This window comes from Lipotes vexillifer, unplaced genomic scaffold (genome assembly GCF_000442215.2).
Source record: "Lipotes vexillifer unplaced genomic scaffold, Lipotes_vexillifer_v1.1 scaffold1139, whole genome shotgun sequence".
NCBI lineage: Eukaryota > Metazoa > Chordata > Mammalia > Artiodactyla > Lipotidae > Lipotes > Lipotes vexillifer.
The window spans coordinates 1,373,472-1,391,954 of record NW_006798273.1 but is presented as its reverse complement, the minus strand read 5'-3'; the positions used below and the strand labels follow the sequence as shown (position 1 = coordinate 1,391,954).

At 43.6% G+C, this 18,483-nt stretch overlaps 1 protein-coding gene across 2 annotated transcripts; it reads left to right on the top strand.

The window, feature by feature from the left end:
- Positions 1-2,946: 2,946 nt before the first annotated feature.
- Positions 2,947-17,500, top strand: ZNF2 (zinc finger protein 2). Of its 2 annotated transcripts, none has more exons than XM_007470202.1 (5): positions 2,947-3,001; positions 10,544-10,615; positions 11,871-11,997; positions 14,986-15,099; positions 15,630-17,500. In XM_007470202.1, exons 2-5 carry the CDS (start codon positions 10,583-10,585, stop codon positions 16,634-16,636), a joined length of 1,281 nt encoding a protein of 426 aa, XP_007470264.1. In that variant the 5' UTR covers positions 2,947-3,001; positions 10,544-10,582; the 3' UTR covers positions 16,637-17,500. The 2 variants fall into 2 exon arrangements, with proteins under 2 accessions (XP_007470264.1, XP_007470263.1); XM_007470201.1 differs by having other exon boundaries at positions 2,964-3,001; positions 15,588-16,688.
- Positions 17,501-18,483: the final 983 nt, after the last annotated feature.

Here is an 18,483-nt window from a genome sequence, read left to right as displayed (position 1 = left end):
TAGGGACTTTGGTCCACAGTCCTGGTGAGCCCAGCCATGGATGCCAGTCCATGTACCAGACACACAAGTGATGAAGACACTTGAGTCCTCTTCACACTGGAGTCAGTGTGAAGCAGTGACAAGCCACCCTTGCTGTGCCCTGTCCAAGTCCCTGACCCACAGAAGTTATTGGCATAATAAACGTTTTAAGCCACTGAGTTTGAAGTGATTTGTTACACAGCAGCAGATAGCCGTAATATCTTGCAATTTGGCAAGAGCCCCCAGCTGGCAGGCCTTGTTTTATTCTAAACAACGTTGTTTCTTGGCTGTTCAGCATCCATATGCCCTTCCTAACTCTTCTAAGAAAACTGGCTAAAATTCTCTTAATCTTTCCAGCAACATGGCAGATTGGGTTCCCTGAACAACCCTAATTGAAAAAAAACTAAAAAACTAAAAATGCTGAAAACTTATAAATCATCTCTCTAAACACACAGGCATGAAAGTAAGGAATCTGCAAAGTTAAAAAAAAAAAAAGAATGAAAACAAAAAGATACACTCACCCCAATGTTCACAGCAGCATTATTTACAATAGCCAAGATATGGAAGCAACCTGTGTCCAGCAGCAGATGAATAAGATGTGGTATAAAATATTCCAGCAAAGAATGGGGGTAGGTTGGGCTGGGTTTCCTTCAGTGGGCATCTGCTGCCAAGGAGGACAGTACACACACACACACACACACACACACACACACACACACACACACACAATGGAATACTACTCAGTCATAAAAAAGAATAAGACTTTGCCACCTGCAACAACATGGATGGACTTAGAGGGTATTATGCTTAGTGAAATAAGTCAGACAGAGAAAGACAAACACTTTACGATATCACTTATATGCAGAATCTAAAAAATACAACAAACTAGTGAATATAACAAAACGGAAACAGACTCACAGATACAGAGAACAAACTAGTGGTTACCAGTGGGGAGAGGGAAGGGGGAGGGGCAAGATAGGGATCAGGGATTAAGAGGTAAAAACTACTATGTAAAAAATAAATAAGCAACAAGGATATATTGTACAGCACAGGGAATATAGCCAATATTTTATAATAACTATAAATAGAGTATAATCTTTTAAAATTGTGAATCACTATGTTGTACACCTGAGACTAATATAATACTGTAAATCAACTACACCTCAATTAAAAAAAATAAGGAAGTGTGAGCTAGAGCCCTGAGAGGTGAGTGAGCAGTAAACCCAACTCTTACCCTGCTAAACCCTTGAGAACTCAAGCTCCCACTCTGACAGCAACCTGGGGAGTTAAGGTAGCGATGAAACCCTAAGGCCTGCCCGAGGGTAGGGAACTCTAAGAAATTCATCCAGGACCCACAAATTTCCACTCTCAGCATAAGGCTAAATGAATAATAAAAACCACCCGGGCTTCCCTGGTGGCGCAGTGGTTGAGAGTCTGCCTGCCGATGCAGGGGACACGGGTTCGTGCCTCGGTCCGGGAAGATCCCACACGTCGCGAAGCGGCTGGGCCCGTGAGCCATGGCCGCTGGGCCTGCGCATCCGGAGCCTGTGCTCCGCAACCGGAGAGGCCACAACAGTGAGAGGCCCGCATACCGCAAAAACAAAAAACAAAAAACAAACCACCCACAGAAGGGAACAGCAAGAAAATATGTCTTGGACGTCGTAACTTTTCCAAGTCCTAATCTTCTTGGAAGGTCCAAACCCCTTACTATAGCACAAATTCGTCCTCCATCTAGCTCCAAGTCATGGTTATCAGCCCCTAATCCTTATCCATCTGCCACTCATCTTGCTACTAATTCTTTGCACTTTTATCCTCTAGCCTATACCTTTGCAGATGCTATTCTCTCTGCATTTTTTCTAATTACTCTTCTTCAAGTATACCAGTTATAGGAAGCTTTTTCCAACTTTCTCAGCCATAGTTAATTGCTTCCTCAGTTGTACTCCCAATAGTGTCTCCCAATAGTGACATAATTGTAGAGCACACTGCTTTGTGTTGTAACAATTTCACATTCTGATTTGTCCACTGGAACACGAGTTCCTCTGGGGCAGTAACTGTGTCGTATTTGTATTTGTAATAATGCCTTGCCTACGGCAGGCAATTTAGGTTTTTTGAGTGCAAGTGTAGACTTGTTCCTGACTGTAGAACTTCATCACATTCTTTGTATAATCTCAAGTCTTCCCTGAAGCTATAGAGCAGTGATTCTTAGCTTTAGCTGCACATTAGGATCACCTGCAGATCTTTTCAAACTCTCACTCCCCATAGTGGGCCCCAGGAATCAATATATCAAAGCTCTTCAGTGATTCCGGCGTGCAGTCAAGGTTGAGAAGCCCTGCGAGACTCCGACGAGAGTCCTTCCAGTAGCACCAAGGAAGGCAGGCTGGTGTGCACTCAAAATGTCGGGAGTCGGGCTACCTGCCTTACTCCTGGGCTCTTCTCTTTTCTGCACAAAAATGTGCACAGCCCCATCCTCAGAACCAAACTCTGCGTCACTCCTGCCCAAATTTTACAACCAAATTCCTTAAAGTGAACAAGCTGAAGCGGAAACAAACCCCTTCCGAGGGCCAGAAGACTCGAAGTCGTTCTCAGTAGGGACCGGCCCCCAAAGCTAAAAGAGGCACATTTCCTTAGGACGGCCCTCCCATCGGAGGACTGGAGGGACGTGACATCACACATAGGCAGCACTTCGAGGCTGGCCACAAGCCTCCTTAGCATCCACGACGGTTCCCTCGCCGCGCTCAGGCTGCCGCACTGCCGCGTCGGATCCGGTTCGGCACCGCCCACCCCTTCATTAGAAGGGTACGCTTGCGCAGATCTTTAAACATCAAATTAAAGCTCGCCAACCGCTGAGACTTCTGGGAAATGGAGTCCGCCAAAGCCGAGCATTGGTGGGGAGCGCGGACGTCAGATCCCCCTGCGCCGGCGCACTGCTTTCCCGACCTGAAAAGGCGCCGTCTTCCTGGGTCGCGAGCACTCTGTGCCGGAGGTGAGGGCAGTGGGTGTGTGTCTTGGCGGAGCCGAGTGAGCGCAGCGGCCGAGAGAAGGGGACGCTGAGAACTTGGGGGAGGTGCTGTGGGAGTAGAACAGGTGACGCGGGCGGAGCCAACCTGCAGAACGTCTGAGTGTGTGCGTGAGTGTGTGCGTGTGCGTGTGTGTGTCGACGTCCCGGCTCGGACAGGCGCGGACGGAAAGTTGTCCCCCCAGCCCCCGTGTGTGCGTGTGTTCCGTGGGAAGTTTGGAGCCTTCCTCTGCTCCTCCCGTACCTTCTTCCCGTAGTAGGTGCTTAATAAACGTGGGTGGCATTGACACTAAATCTAGGGTGCCGCCCACTCCAGTCCCTCCGTCTTTCCCAGAAATCGCATCAGATTGTCTCGTTTAGCTCCCTACCATAGGCCTCCGCACTAGATCAGGGGACCTTCGTGGAGGAGGTAGAATTTGATGTGAAAAAAATAGGAAAGAAGTAGAGAAGCATTAGGCAGATTTGAGAAGGAAATGCTACGTATAAGAGGAATAGTGGGAGACAAGGGTGGGGAAAAGCACAGTGGGGTCAGAGCATAGAGGATCAGGACGAGACACGGTCAGCAGGGTGGATTGTATGGGACGGATCAGGGACTGACAGGACTAAAACTATTTTGGTACAGTTATTCTAGAGGTTCCATCCAGGACTAGAGAGGGGGAGGGACTAGTCAGGGAACCAGTTAGGAACGCTTGGTAGTGGTAGTAGTCCTGAAGCAAGCTGTTGTGGACCTGAATTACGATGGTGTCAGTGGTGGGTAAGGATACAAATGACACTGCAAAAGAAGACTCAGAAGGATCTGGTGACTAACTAGATTTGGGAGGAAAGATAGCTAGGTAAGAGTTTGAATTTGGGGCACCTGGGAGAATAATAGAACATCTGCTAGAAATGTAAGGAGAGGGAGAGGAGCTCATGTGGGGAATTGCATAGGGGAAGGTGGTTTTAAGATGCCAACAAAATGCCTAATTCAAAATTCTTAGTCATTTGGAAATGCAGGATGAGTTTGGAAGAGGGGTTGGTACTAGACTCGGGAAGCATTTCTGTAGAGGCGGAAATGGAGCACCAGGTGTGCATGGACTTTCTGCGGGATAGCGGGAAGGACGCTGTACGCAGTCTGAGCCTTGGGCAGCATCAGAAACTTGTCAAAACAGTCAGAAAACTGCAGAGAAATAAGGAGAAAAGGACTATCGGAATTAGAGCTCAGAAATGCATTGTGAAGCTTCAGTGTGGTGAAAGACGGTGTTCTGCTGAAATTGAAGGGTAGCCGTGGAGGTTTGGGATAGCTATGTAGCTAAGATGGGAATAGTAAGAGCTTTCTAGGTGAGCACTCTTTGAAGGTATAGAATAAGAATTTGAAAAGCATTTTCTCCAGAAATACTCTGAGATCCAGAAATAGGGAAAGGAAAAACAGAGGTGACCCTTTGCTGGCAGTGATTCCATGTGAATGTGGCGGATTTGAGGAGTCCTGAGTACCACTGAGAGCTCACCAAAGTGACTGCTGGTGGAGTCTAGACCTGATGGGGAATGAAGTTGGCCTGGCAGGGAGCCCACAGACGATGAGAACCTTGGGAACATAAGCTGGTCGTTTAATGGCTGGGGAGCGTTTATGCTCACCTTTGTTTGCAATTTGGTTAATGCTCAGTGTATTAAAGTTATAATCTAATAAATGAAACTTTGAAAATTGTCTTTAAGCATTTAAACATTGAGCAGTTTCAACCACAATTTCAGATGTAGTTCAGCTGATTTGTTCAAAAAGTTCTAATGCTTTAGACAACATATACAAATACTTTGATCCCAATATTGTGGCTACACTTACACTTAAACCTACTCTAAAACAGCAGCGATACACTGTAATTAATATTTTCTTTATTTCTAGCTTCCTAGGACTCCTAACACTTACTTAGCATATTATTCTAAATGCCTTACACGTATTATCCTATTTAAGCATCACAATAACTTTATGAGATGTGTACTTTCACTATCCCAATTTTACAGATGGGCAAACTGAGAGGTTAAGAAAGTTACCTGAGGTCACACCGGTAGGAAGAGGCAGAGCTGGACTTTGACTTCAAGTGGTCTGCCAGAGCCTTTACTCCTATACTCTCCTGTATCTCTAAATGCTAATTTTGACATCTCCATAGGACCCAAGGGTAATATTTTGAGACCCTCCTGGGGATGGAGGAATCTTGACAGACCCTCAAGTATAAGAATACATATTGCTGCAGACTACACAAGTTGGAGGCTCTGGTTGCCAACTGATGTTGTATATTTGTTGCCATTTGTACAGGTATCCTCTTGGCCTCCTAGCAAGATTCAAACCCCAATCTCTCCTCAGGTTAAGATTCTTTTTTATAGTTACACCAAACTTCTTTTTCCAGTAAGTTTTGTTTTAAGTTTTTGCCTTTCACGTAGGTTTTAGTTTTTGCAAACTGTTGTTCACCCTCAAGGCAATATTCTTTTAAAGTTTGCTTGGCCGGTGTTAACCCATTGTCTAGTAAGTATATATTGATCTAGTCTTTTGACATTTTTGAAAACGTAACTTACCTTATTAGTATCTTATAATTAATAAGACCAGCTGAAGGGCTCATCTCCTAAGGGAAGAAGGATTAAGTCTGCAGTTACTTTGCCTCTTTAGAATCTGAGGTTGGTTCATTGTGAGGAGCCCATGTTCTTTCTACCTGGTCCCATTGCTGGTTAGTCCTTCCTGTTTTGGGTACGGAATTCCTGTTTCTGGGATTACTTTGCTTATCCCCTTTTCCTAGGTTTCTTTTTTCATGCTTATCTGAATGAATACAACTATACATCTAAAGGATACGTCTATACTTTATGAATAGTCTTACAAATAATAGAAAAAAACAAAGTACTATTATATATAACTAAAGGCTTGAACATTGCCTTCTTTGTATTATAACCATTTTTAAAATACTTTATATTAACCTTTCTGTTTTGAATGAAACTCAGTTTTTCAAAATTCAAGTGATTTCATTTGGCAATAATAATTTTTACAACTTGGTCAGTGGGAGCCAGAGTCATCTGATTTTCTTCCTATCCAAAGATGTGGAAACAGCTCAAATTCTAAATGCCCAAAACTGCACTTCTTAGCTTTCCCTCCAAAACTACTTTCCTGTCGCTCATCTCTATGAATGGTGCCATTATTCACACGTTACTCAGATCTGTGACCTGGAGTCATCCTTGCCTCTCCCATCACCTTCAGCCTCCGCTTCTAATCTGTGGTCTATTCTTAATATCTCAACAGTAATTCCCCTTCTCTCTATGTCTGCTGTCCACTTCTTTATCATTTCTTGCTTAGTTAATTGTAATAGTCTCCTCACCGGTCTACTCACCTCCTCTGCTCCCATTCTGCCACAGCTACCCAGAGTGGTATGGCCGCCTGTGTCGGGGGTGCCCAAGATCACCCCTCATTCAGGGGTTTGTTAGCAGGACTCAGGACTCAGCCCATAGTTATACTCATGGCTAAGATGATGACAGTGATCTTGCAAGGATACACAGCCAGATCATAAGGGGGACAGATAGAGTCTGGAGGAACCCCTGGGAAGTCTTCCTCATGCTCTCTCCCTCCCATGAGGGGTCACACAGAGCACTTCCTCCTCCGACAATGAAAATGCAGCAACATGTGTGTGATGTGTCAGCCCAAATAAGTTCTTTAGACTCAGAGCCCAAGCTTTTTAGTGAGGGCTAGCCACGTAGGCACCTCCTGCCTAACATATACCAAAATTCCAGGCCCTCTATCAAAACAGCAGGTGTTCAGCAGAAACCATATTGTTTGCACAAATAGTTTAGGCATAATGGCCCACCCTACCTCTTAGGAAACGCTCTTAAAATTGAAGTTCCCAGACCCCAGCCAAGGGCCAACATTGCAGGTAGATGTTCCCAAGAATGGCAGTCTCAGGTCTGCTATAACTTTCTGCACACCTCCTTTCCTTCCTTCCTGTTATTTTTCCTGTACACCAAAGTAAACACATAACTCTTGTAAAAAAAAAAAAAAATCAGAATATAAGGAATTGTAAGAAATAAAATAAAAATCACTTGTAATGCCACCACTCAAATTCCATTTACATTTTAATATATATTCTTCCAGTCTTTTTTCTGTACGTGTGTGCATGCTCAATTATGTAATTTTAAAAGTGTGCATTCTTCACTTAATTTTTTTTTTTTTTTTTTTTTTTTTTGTGGGCCTCTCACTGTTGTGGCCTCTCCCGTTGCGGAGCACAGGCTCCGGACGCGCAGGCTCAGCGGCCATGGCTCACGGGCCCAGCTGCTCCGCGGCATGTGGGATCCTCCCGGACCGGGGCACGAACCCGCATCCCCTGCATCGGCAGGCGGACTCTCAACCACTGCGCCACCAGGGAAGCTCTCTTCACTTAATATTGTGTGAATTTCTTTGTGTTTTTTTCCCTTTAGATTTTTTTTAACAAAACATTACAAAGTTGAAGTCTCCTAGGTATCCCTCCCCAATCCTATTTCCCTTCTTTCCCAGAGATACTCACAATCTGTTGCTTATTGTCCCGTATAGATTTTTGTAGATACCATTTACCTGTTTTTAAATTTTATATAACTATTACATAGTAAGTCATTCTATAACTTTATTTTTGCTCAGTAATTATATTTCTGAAATTTATATTACTAACATGAGGTTCTAGTTCATTCATCTTAATCAAGGTATAATATTCACACACACATACACATATAAAATCACAGTTTATCCTATTGATGAACATGTAAGTTGTTTGCAGTTTATTACTAGTGATCGTTCCCCCAGTGATTTGTGATGCCACTTCTGTCATGTGTCAAGCTTTCCTACCTGCTTGGATATGTTTTGGTATTTTCTAGTCTATTTTTCTGTTATCTGTGTGGCTATCTGTTCATGAAAATAAATCATTACAGCATAGAGGTTAAAAACTGCTAGCCAGACCAGGGTTCAAATTCTGCCTCAGCCTCTTACAAAGCCTAAATTTCCTAATCTGTGAAACAGTCCATACCTTATTGATTCATAAGGATGGAATTAAACTATTCTTACAAAGAGTACTTAGTACAGTGCCTGGTCAGTAGCATAAGTTCAATAAATGCTAGTTATTATTAATATGATATTAATTATCATATAAAATAACATTTAAAATATAACATCATATTAATATGATAATATCAGTGGTATTCCATTGTATGTATGGTCTGGACCATAAATTATTTAATCAAATCTCCTATTTTATTTTTAATTTTATCTTTTTAATAAATTTATTTATTTATTTATTTTTGACTGCATTGGGTCTTCATTGCTGTGCGTGGGCTTTTTCTAGCTGCAGTGAGCAGGGGCTACTCTTCGTTGTGGTGCGTGGGCTTCTCATTGTGGTGGCTTCTCTTGTTGAGGAGCACGGGCTCTAGGTGCGTGGGCTTCAGTAGTTGTGGCTCGTGGGCTCTAGGGCGCAGGCTCAGTAGTTGTGGCACACGGGCTTAGTTGCTCTGCGGCATGTGGGATCTTCACGAACCAGGGCTCGAACCCGTGTCCCCTGCATTAGCAGGGGGATTCTTAACCACTGTGCCACCAGGGAAGCCCTCAAATCTCCTATTTTAGAAACTTAGGCTATTTCAAATTTTTGCTGCATTGTAAGGATTAAATGAGATGACACATGTAGAGTGCTTAGGAGGTTGCCTCACATGACACTCAGTAAAGGTTAGTGTTAGTGATGATTAATAAAAAACTTTGCATGTGTTCTTACTTATTTCCTTAGGAAAAACTCCGAGGAGAAAATTGCTGGGTCAAAGATATGTATTTTAAGGCCCTTGATACAAATTGCAAAGCTCTTTCTAAAACACAAATCTGGTGGTGACCCTTCCATGCTTAAATCCTTCTGTGATCCCCATGCCAGTGGGAGTAGGACCACGCAGAGCTCTCCTTGATCTAGCTGGTCTGTGCCTGCTTCGTCAACCCCATCTTCCCCGCCAGCACTGCCCCAACCTAGACATTGCCATTCTAAACTCATTACAGTTGTTAATCCTTTCCCTGCAAAGACCTGCCTCCTTGTTTTTGGAAAACTTGATTTTTTTTTTTGTGCCTAGAATGTTCTAATGCCTCCCCCCAAATCAAAACTTACCTTAGGTCCCACTTCTGCCAAGAAACCGGCAGTGTTCCTCCCTGCCTCCCGTCTGGGCCTCTGATGTGCTGTCTCATAGTTAGCTGTGCACATCTCTTTAGAGCATCTATTCATCCTGTAGTGAAATATTAACTTGATTACTTGTTTGTCCTGTGTAGTAGTCCATAAGCTTTTGAAAGACAAGGACAGTGTCATACTTCTTTTGCTTTGGTATAAATAGTTGGTGCTGAATAAATGTTGGTTGGATAGATGGATGAAAGAATAACAAGGATCAATGAATACATTCCCTTGGCTGTAATCATTGAGCCACATACACGCCCTTTCCTTCTCAGGACCACGCTCTCCCCACACTCCACTCATGAATCCCCCAAATGCTTGATTTGACTATGTCTTAATTAGACTCTTGATTGTGAGAAACTGAGATGGACCCAGTTAATGCAAGTAAAGTTTGGTAATAAAGATTCACACAAAGCCTGAGAGGGTTAGAGTCTTATGGAAATCTAAGAATAAGTAAGGCTGGTCTGCATGCAAATTGCTGTCTGGGATGGTGCTAGGTGAATTAGGGCCTTCAAGGCCAGGAATTCTTGGGTCTTTGCTTCAATGCTTCACCACCAACGTGCCCGCCTGTGTTTAGTCTGTTACAGCCTATTCTCTACCTCGTGCCTCCCACATGCTCATGGGTTCTGCTTCCTGGTACCTTTGGCTCCTTGACCCTCATGGCTACTTCTGTCCCTCATGGTATCCTTTCAGCTCATCACCCACTCGTTGTCCCAACATTTCTTAGTTCACGATCCTGAGGATGGATGTCATCTTTTCAAGCCAGACCATACGTCCATCCACTGGTCAGCCTGTGCATTGCCCACCTGTGACCTAATCAGTGTGGCTCCAGGAGTGAGACGCAGGGTCACGCGGAACAAACTGTGGCTGCCCAAGGGTTGCTCCTTTAGCATCGGGTATTGCTGTGAATGGGGCATTTTTCCTTTGAAGAGGCTATGGGTATTTCCTTGACAGGACTTGTCCATATACCCATTCATAAAATTTCTTATGCTTTTTGTCTAGTAATCATTCTGAGCAGTGTTGAATGTGAATTTATAAAGACGGTATGAGCCTTAATATGTTCTTGACTGCCAGGAACAGAACTTTGCCTCTAAGATTATGGTAAAACAAGCACCACATTGTGTTCTGCGTAGCAATATCCATGGCCTTTCGCTCTAGTTCTGGGATGGGGTGGGCTTGCTCTTGGCCTTGATTTACTCTGCCTTCCCTTTTTGTAGGGTATTGAGAATGAAGGTGAGTACATAGCTCACTGGTGTGTGGAGATTTCTTGCTTCATGGGTCACAAAACTACAAAACAAGACTGCTCTTATACCCTCTTTCTCATCCCACACCTCTGCCTCACTAGGACTCGGCTCTTCTCTGCAAGGAGAGCACTCGGGAGGGAATGGCTGCTGTGTCTCCAACTGCCAGATTCCAGGTGAGGTGGACTTTTGTGTTGCTGAAATACTCTATCAGGCTCCAGAATGTAACCACGTTTCTTTCTCTATCTTGGAGCTTCCTTGATCAAACCCAACCAGGTGGAGGAAGGACTCCTTAGGAAGTGTGTCCTTCCCATTTGATTTGTGGTATCTTTCAGTGATGCTCCCTTGCCTTGAACATGTGCCCACTAGCCTGTCACCAGGCACGCAGCCCCTGTAGCCTTCACCCTGAGCAATTTTGCCTAAAAACCAATGGTACAGGTCTGATTGGAAGGTTTGGGGAACAGCGGGCTGTTTCTAGTTCTGACTTCCCTTTAGTACATCCACTATGTATGGACTGAAAGTAGGCCCGCATATCCCAGGGAGTTGTTGGGTTAGGCGGAGAACGTGACACACACTGTAAAGCACCTCAGTGAGGCTGAAAGAGTCCTGAAGAGAGTTTTGTGTGGGTAGAGACATGTGGTTTACCCTCTTCCTGCCCAAGGGCAGAGAGTCTTGAATTCCATGCTCTGGCTTAGAGCTTCTGCAGACACTGTGGAGACTCATCTGGGTTTCAGGATTGGGAGTAAAGATGCAACCTTACAGAGTCACAGAACAGCAGAGTGAAATGAGAGAGATCTTAAAGATGATCTAATCTACACCATTATTTGAAGGATTTGTTACACACACACACACACACACACACACACACACACACACACAATTGGTGAAATTTGACTAAGGTTGTAGATTAGATAATTATATAATATCACTGCTATCCTGATTTTTACAATCATACTGTGATTACACAAGAGGATATCCTTGTTCTTACAAAATACACATTGAAACATTTATGAGTAAAGAGACATCATGTTTGCAAGTTACTCTAAAGAAGTTCAGGAAGAAGACAGGTGAATGTGCGTGTACTGAGGGACACAGAAAGATAAAGCCAGTGTGGAAAATGTTAATTTGGGGAAGCTGGGTGAAGGGTACATGGGAATTCTTTGTTCTATTCTTGCACATTTTCTGTAAGTCTGAAAGAAGAGCCCCTGATATTCAGAGGCTCGGCTAGGAAGGGAGTGTGGGGTTGTGACCAAGAACTTCATGCCTCAGGGGATTATAGCACTTTCCCCAAATGCTTCAAAGCCTTACTTCGTCAGAACCATTTTCTTTCCGCTCCCTCTGCATCCTCCAGGCTGTCATCCTTATGATAGTTTTGTCTGGTCCATGTAAAGAGAAGGGTTATGAATAAAGGGAACGTAATTGTGTTTCCAGGACGCAGTGACATTCGAGGACGTGGCGGTGGTTTTCACAGATGAAGAGTGGAGGTGTCTGGTCCCTGCTCAGAGGGACCTCTACAAGGAGGTGATGCTGGAGAACTATAAGAGCATTGTCTCGTTGGGTAAGGAGAGTTTGCCACCGGCAGTAGAGTCTGGCCTGTGTTGATGTGGGCTTTTGAGAGGCTAATAAATTGACACCTCTTCTTCTCCACCCAAGTCAGAACCCCTGAGAGACAAGATCGAAGAGCAGAGGGATGTGGCTTAGGTGTACAGCAAGAGCGGGTTTCTCAGTCCTGAGCCCCAGCCTGGGACAGGCTTGCTCCCTGAGCTGTAAGCAGACTGGACAACCAAGGGGCCCTTGCTGAGAAGCCTGGCCCTGCGACACGGAGGGCCAGGGCCAGGGCCAGGAGGAGCAGGGCATGTGAGAGCCTGCTGCAGGGAACTGCTCTCCAGAGGGTTGGGGCCAGCAGAAGAGGCCGAGTTACCTACGCCCAGGTCTTCCCTCAGCTCAGCAGTAACTTACTCAGCTCCATCCAGGGTACTTAAGCGGGAGTGCAAGGGGCATTCTCGTTGAGGGAAAATTTCTCCTCAGAGAAACAGAGGAGGGGGAAAGAAGTGTTTCCATTTAAAAAAAAAGGCAGATGGACAACAGGGTCCTACTCTTTAGCACAGGGAACAATATTTAATGTCCTGGGATAAACCATAATGGAAAAGAATCTATTGATGAAAAAGAATGTGTGTGTGTGTATATATATATATATATGTGTGTGTGTGTGTATGTATAGCTGAGTCACTTTGCTGTACAGCAGAAATTAACACAACATTGTAAATCAGCTATTCTTCAATTAAAAAAAAAAAAAAGAGGGGGACTTCCCTAGCAGTCCAGTGGTTAAGACTCTGTGCTTCCACTGCAGGGGGCGTGGGTTTGATCCCTGGTCAGGAGCTAAGATCTTGCATGCCACACGCGCATGCCAAAAAAAAAAAAGAGGGCATGTAGGGGTGAGATTAGAAGGTTGTAGCTCAGAGTAGGTCACTAGAAATGTGTTTGATTTTGAATATTTGTCTTAAGGACACCTTAGAGAGATGCCTGCAGAAGGCGCTTTGCAATGATAGAGATTTGTGTGACAAAAGGAAAATTAAGAGCTACTGCTGATGTGAGGTATTCGTGAGAGTAAAGTTGGGCTCCTGTAAGGAGAACCTCTCAGGAGCTTCCAGAATAAGAGGCTGAGTGTGTACAGATTTAGAATAGACTTAAAATCAGCAGCAGGAGGCAGTAAAAGGAGTCACATCGCAGATTTCATTCAAGGCAGGTCAAAAAAACAAGCAAAACACCCTGGGGTAGCTTAAACAGGACAAATCTGGAAACAGAAGAGAATGTTTAGGGAGCATTAAGGGAGACTGCTGAGCCTTTGTCACTTTGGTAGGAAAAACAGAAATCTAAGGACAGAGACAGGAAGCCATGGGCAGGTGATGGATGTGGCCGTTCTCAGCAGAGAGTCAGCATACAACCAGATCGATGATCCTTGGGCCCAAGAAGAAAGTACCTCTCTTGCCCAAGTCAGGGGTCCCAATGCAGGGGAAGTTTAGACCTCAAGACTATTTCTAGGAGGGGATCTGTTTTTTAAATATAACCAAAGATGGACAGATTCACTTCTAGAAATTTGTCCTAAGGAAATAATAAGATTAGCAGCCTGTGGTGTACACAGATATTCATCATACCATTGTTTGTTTTAGCAAAACATTGAAAACAGTCTGGAATGTCTGTCAGCAAGAGATTAATTAAATAAATGATGTTATTTCATACAATATAATACCATGTAGCCATTAAAATGGTGAGGTAGAGCTGTGCTAATTAAAGTAATATTTTAAATTTATTATTATGTGAAAAAATCAAGTTTAAAATTTAACATTATTTCATTATCCAGTTATTTGGGGTTTTTCCTCGTTTGTTTGTTTTTTTAATTGAGAGTCTTCTGCCCAAAATGATGTTTTAAATGTAACAGTGCCTGGAGTGACATATATTATATATAGTGAATCGTTATGGATTTAGAAATTATCTACTTGGAGATGTCAAAATAAATCAAATAGGAATAATTTTAGTTGGGGTGGTCTTAGTTATTTTCTAAAATCGCTCTCCAGTAGTTTTTTTTTTATTTTCAAAAATTGAGATATAATTGTCATTATCCAGTTTTTAACAAAATGTATCTATAGGTATCTTTCAGTATCAAAGTGAATAGAAAGAAAGAAATGAATACAAAGTACGAAAGGTGATTTTTCTTATTACTTGTACATGCCTCTAGATTTCCTACAATGAACATGATCCACTTGTTTAAATAAAATCACAATAGTAAAGGGTAAATAAACAAACAAAAATGGGCACCTATATAATACACATTACATATTCTTTTTTTTTTAATAAATGTATTTATTTTTGGCTGCGTGGGGTCTTCATTGCTGTACATGGGCCTTCTCTAGTTGCAGCGAGCGGGGGCTACTCTTTGTTGTGGTGCGCGGGCTTCTCATTGTGGTGGCTTCTCTTTGTTGCAGAGCATGGGCTCTAGGTGCGCGGGCTTCAGCAGCTGTGGCTCGAAGGCTCTAGAGCGCAGGCTTAGTAGTTGTGGCACATGGGCTTAGTTGCTCCGCGGCATGTGGGATCTTCCCAGACCAGGGCTCGAACCCGTGTCTTCTGCATTGGCAGGCAGATTCTTAACCACTGCGCCACTAGAGAAGCCCCCACATTACACATTCTTATTCAATGTGACCTTTCTTCATTCTCATCTTCTCTGAGTTAAGGACTTTCCCCCCCATCCTACCAGTGCTAAAGCTAGGATCATCCCATTCACTTCGTGGGGAAGAATAAACACATTAATTCAAATGGAGTCTATCAACTCTCTGACCAAATGCTATTTGTTCCCTTTTAGAAGCTCAGTCTTGACCTCCATTCAGAGTTTCCTGAATTCCTTATATGACTTCATACTCTGTATTCCTGGTGTGCACTTTCTGCCTTTCACATTTGCTCTCTGAAAGACGTAGAGGTTGGGATTAGCTTTGGAATCATTGTGTATTTAATCACACATGACCACCTGGCTTGTTTCTTTCTCCATGAGCAGGACTTCCAGTTCCTGGACCTGATGTGATTTTTCAGTTGAAGAGAGGGGATGAGCCTTGGATAGTGGAGCTTCATGGATCTGAGGGGAAAGAATGTGCAGAGAATGTCTCTCAAGGTAATTGAGTATGAACTGGGCAGGGCAGAGTTTTGTTTTGTTCTGTGGTTGTTATTTAGGTGTATGTGGGAGGGAGTATTGGGTATCACCTTTTTCTCAAATTCAAATCTTCTCCTTTATTATTTATTCTCTGTCCCCCACCAGCGTTTTTTTTTTTCTTTTTCTCTACACCTTAAAGTTCTGTTCACTATTATTCACCAAATGTTTACTTTCTCAGACCTGTCACATTACCCATTCATGCTTTGATATTCCTATTCCTCACCATCCCCTCCACTTAGCCAACTCTCCTAATTAACCTAGCCATGCTCCCAATGGAAATTCTCCTCTTTTCTGAGATTTCCACTATCAGTTGTATTCCTCGTTTCAGTCCCAAGTCTTGGTTTCTCCCTAGAGTGTAACACTATTTCTGGGAGCAAGCAATGTGGTGACTGTACATGACTTTTCAGATTTATCATAGCATCTCTCCTCTCTGCTGTAACATTTCCTAGCCCAAGAAAGAAACATGCATCTGTGTTTTCTGTCCATTCCAGACTGGGAGACTAAGCCTGAGATTCAAGGTGCTTCAGAAGAAGAAAAATCAGAAAGAACATTGAGGGAAAAGCTTGGAATGAAAGGTCCTTCATCTCCTAAATTTGAAGTTCATGTGGTGGATGGTGGGTTAGGAACAGAGAAGGAAAGCCCTGCAGTGGAGGCCTGCAAGCAATCCCTTTCTCAGGAGGAAAGGTTGCAGCATGGGGCAACCCCTCCCAAGAAAATTCTCATTAAAGAGAGAGACCAGGAATGCAGTGACTGTGGGAAGACCTTTTTTGACCACTCCTCCCTTATTCGCCATCAGAGGACTCACACTGGAGAGAAGCCCTATGACTGTCCTGAGTGCGGGAAAGCCTTCAGTCACAGGAGCAGTCTCAGTAGACATCTGATGTCGCACACTGGGGAGAGCCCCTACGAGTGCAATGCCTGTGGGAAAGCCTTTTTCGACCGTTCATCCCTAACTGTACATCAGCGAATTCATACTGGAGAGAAGCCCTTTAAATGCAATGAGTGTGGAAAAGCCTTCTTTGACCGCTCGTCCCTTACTCGACACCAGAGAATTCATACTGGAGAAAGTCCTTATGAATGTAATCAATGTGGGAAAGCCTTTAGCCAGAAAAGTATTCTCACTCGACATCAGCTAATCCATACGGGCAGGAAGCCATATGAATGTAACGAGTGTGGCAAAGCCTTCTATGGTGTCTCATCACTGAATAGACATCAGAAAGCCCATGCTGGAGAGCCTCGCTATCAGTGCAGCGAGTGTGGGAAAGCTTTCTTTGACCGCTCCTCCCTTACTCAGCATCAGAAGATTCACACCGGAGACAAGCCATATGAATGCAGCGAATGTGGAAAAGCCTTTAGCCAGAGGTGCCGGCTTACGCGACACCAGAGAGTTCATACGGGAGAGAAGCCCTTTGAATGCAGTGTGTGTGGGAAGGTTTTCAGTTCCAAATCATCAGTTATTCAACATCAAAGGCGTTATGCCAAACAGGGAATAGACTGAGTTGAGCAAAAGCTTTAGTTAAAGGACCTCCGTGCAAACTCAAGTTAGGTCTTCCCCAACTTAAACCCATCTCCCGGTCATTGCACCTATTCTGGCTACTACCCTCCTTACCTGCCTCTGTTACCACAGTGTTTGAAGGAACATTCTCTACCCACTGTGTTATAGAGCTGATGTGGGATGCCAGAAATTAGGATGTGACTCTTTAGAGTCAACATTTTGCAGAGGTTTATCAGACGATAGGGACAAACGTTAGGAGGCGATCCTCAGACACACCTCTCGTCCTAGTCCCCAGGTATCACTACACTTTAAATAACTGGAGGCCACAGCAGGAGGGGAAGGCACACTAATGTCAGAGCAATACTGTTGTTTCCAGAACAGTTCTTTATAGCCGTTAGTCCCTCTCTCTTGGAGATTCTTTGGGCACTGACCTTGTTCTGTTGTGTCCCAGCTTCTAGATCTCTTAATACTACTACTAGTAGCTAGCACTTATTGAGCGCTTATTATGGGGCAAGCACTCAGCTGAGAGTTTTGCAAGGAGTAGATTATTTGCTCCTCTCACTAACCCTCTGAAGTAGGTACTGTTACTACCCACATATTACAGATGAGCAAAATGAAGTTTAGAGGGGTTAAATAACTTGCCCAATATGACAGCTAGTAAAAGGTGAAGCCAGGTCTTGAATACAGGTCTCCCTTCAAAGTCTGTTCTCTTTACCATTATGCTATAAGGTTTGTTTTATAATTTATGTACATGTACTATTTCCTCAACCAGGTTGTAAGCACTCGGAGTTGTGACTTATATGTCTTTGTATCTCACACAGTGCCTTGCAAATAATAGGTGCTCAATAAATAGTTATCTGAATTAATGACTTTTTGACTTACCAAGTTCTATTTAAAACACCTCTTAGATTCACATCCTTTCTCTGAATTTCACAGTCTAGCCTGTACCTTTATCATCTCAGGCTCCCATTACTGCAGTAGACACTCCTTGATTCGAATTCTTTCCTCTTCATTATTGACGAGGGGGATGTTAAGCTCTGGGGCAATAAGTGAACCCCAAATAAAGATTCATTTCTCACATATACTCAGATGTGAGTCTGTCTTCCTTCATCCTCATCATTTAGAACATGTTGCCTCCAAGGTCATCATGGAAGAGAAAGCTGGGGGGTATGCTGGGATATTTTTCAGGGCCAACACTTCTGTTTATATCTCATAAACCAGAACCCAGCACCAAGAGACTAGGAAAGTCAACAGGCACCTCAGCATTTGGTTAATATAAACAGCCTCTGTCACAAGTTACATTTTTCATATTACTGTTAGGCCGGTCTTTCCAAATGATCCCTTCCTGCCCATCATGCCTTACTCAAGACCTAAAATAGCTCCCTGTTTAATGAAAACGTCTCTGAATATTTAAGGTCTGCCATGAGGTGATCCCACATTGCTAAACTTGAAATCTCGACTCCCAAAACCCTGCTATTCCCTGGACCCAGTCCTATATTTTTATTTTATTGACAGTCAGGCACCAGGCAGCTTTGACTCTAGGCTCTGCATTCCCTTTCTATTTGCTTAAGGTGAAGCCCAGAAGAGGACTTGATGCTGAAAGGCTGTCTGGAACTTACCTCACCCTGCATGAATCCCAGTGGACCAACATGCATTTCTCCCTGGGAGTAAAAGTCTGATTCAAGAAGCTGGAATTCCAAACAGACCCTTCCCTAATCTACTCACAACCCTATTGATCCACCTTTGTGGACTTTCAAAGTAACTTGAGGAAAAACAGAGTGCAGAATCTACTGAAGTGGATAATATCATTATTTAATAATGTCAAGTACAAAATAAAAGAAACTACTGAC

Coding starts and splice junctions, on each gene's coding strand:
- ZNF2 (XM_007470201.1), top strand. CDS start 10,583: ATGGCTGCTGTGTCTCCAACTGCCAGATTCCAG. Junction 11,998..14,985: donor TAAGAGCATTGTCTCGTTGG/GTAAGGAGAGTT, acceptor CTCCATGAGCAG/GACTTCCAGTTCCTGGACCT. Junction 15,100..15,587: donor TGCAGAGAATGTCTCTCAAG/GTAATTGAGTAT, acceptor AACATTTCCTAG/CCCAAGAAAGAAACATGCAT.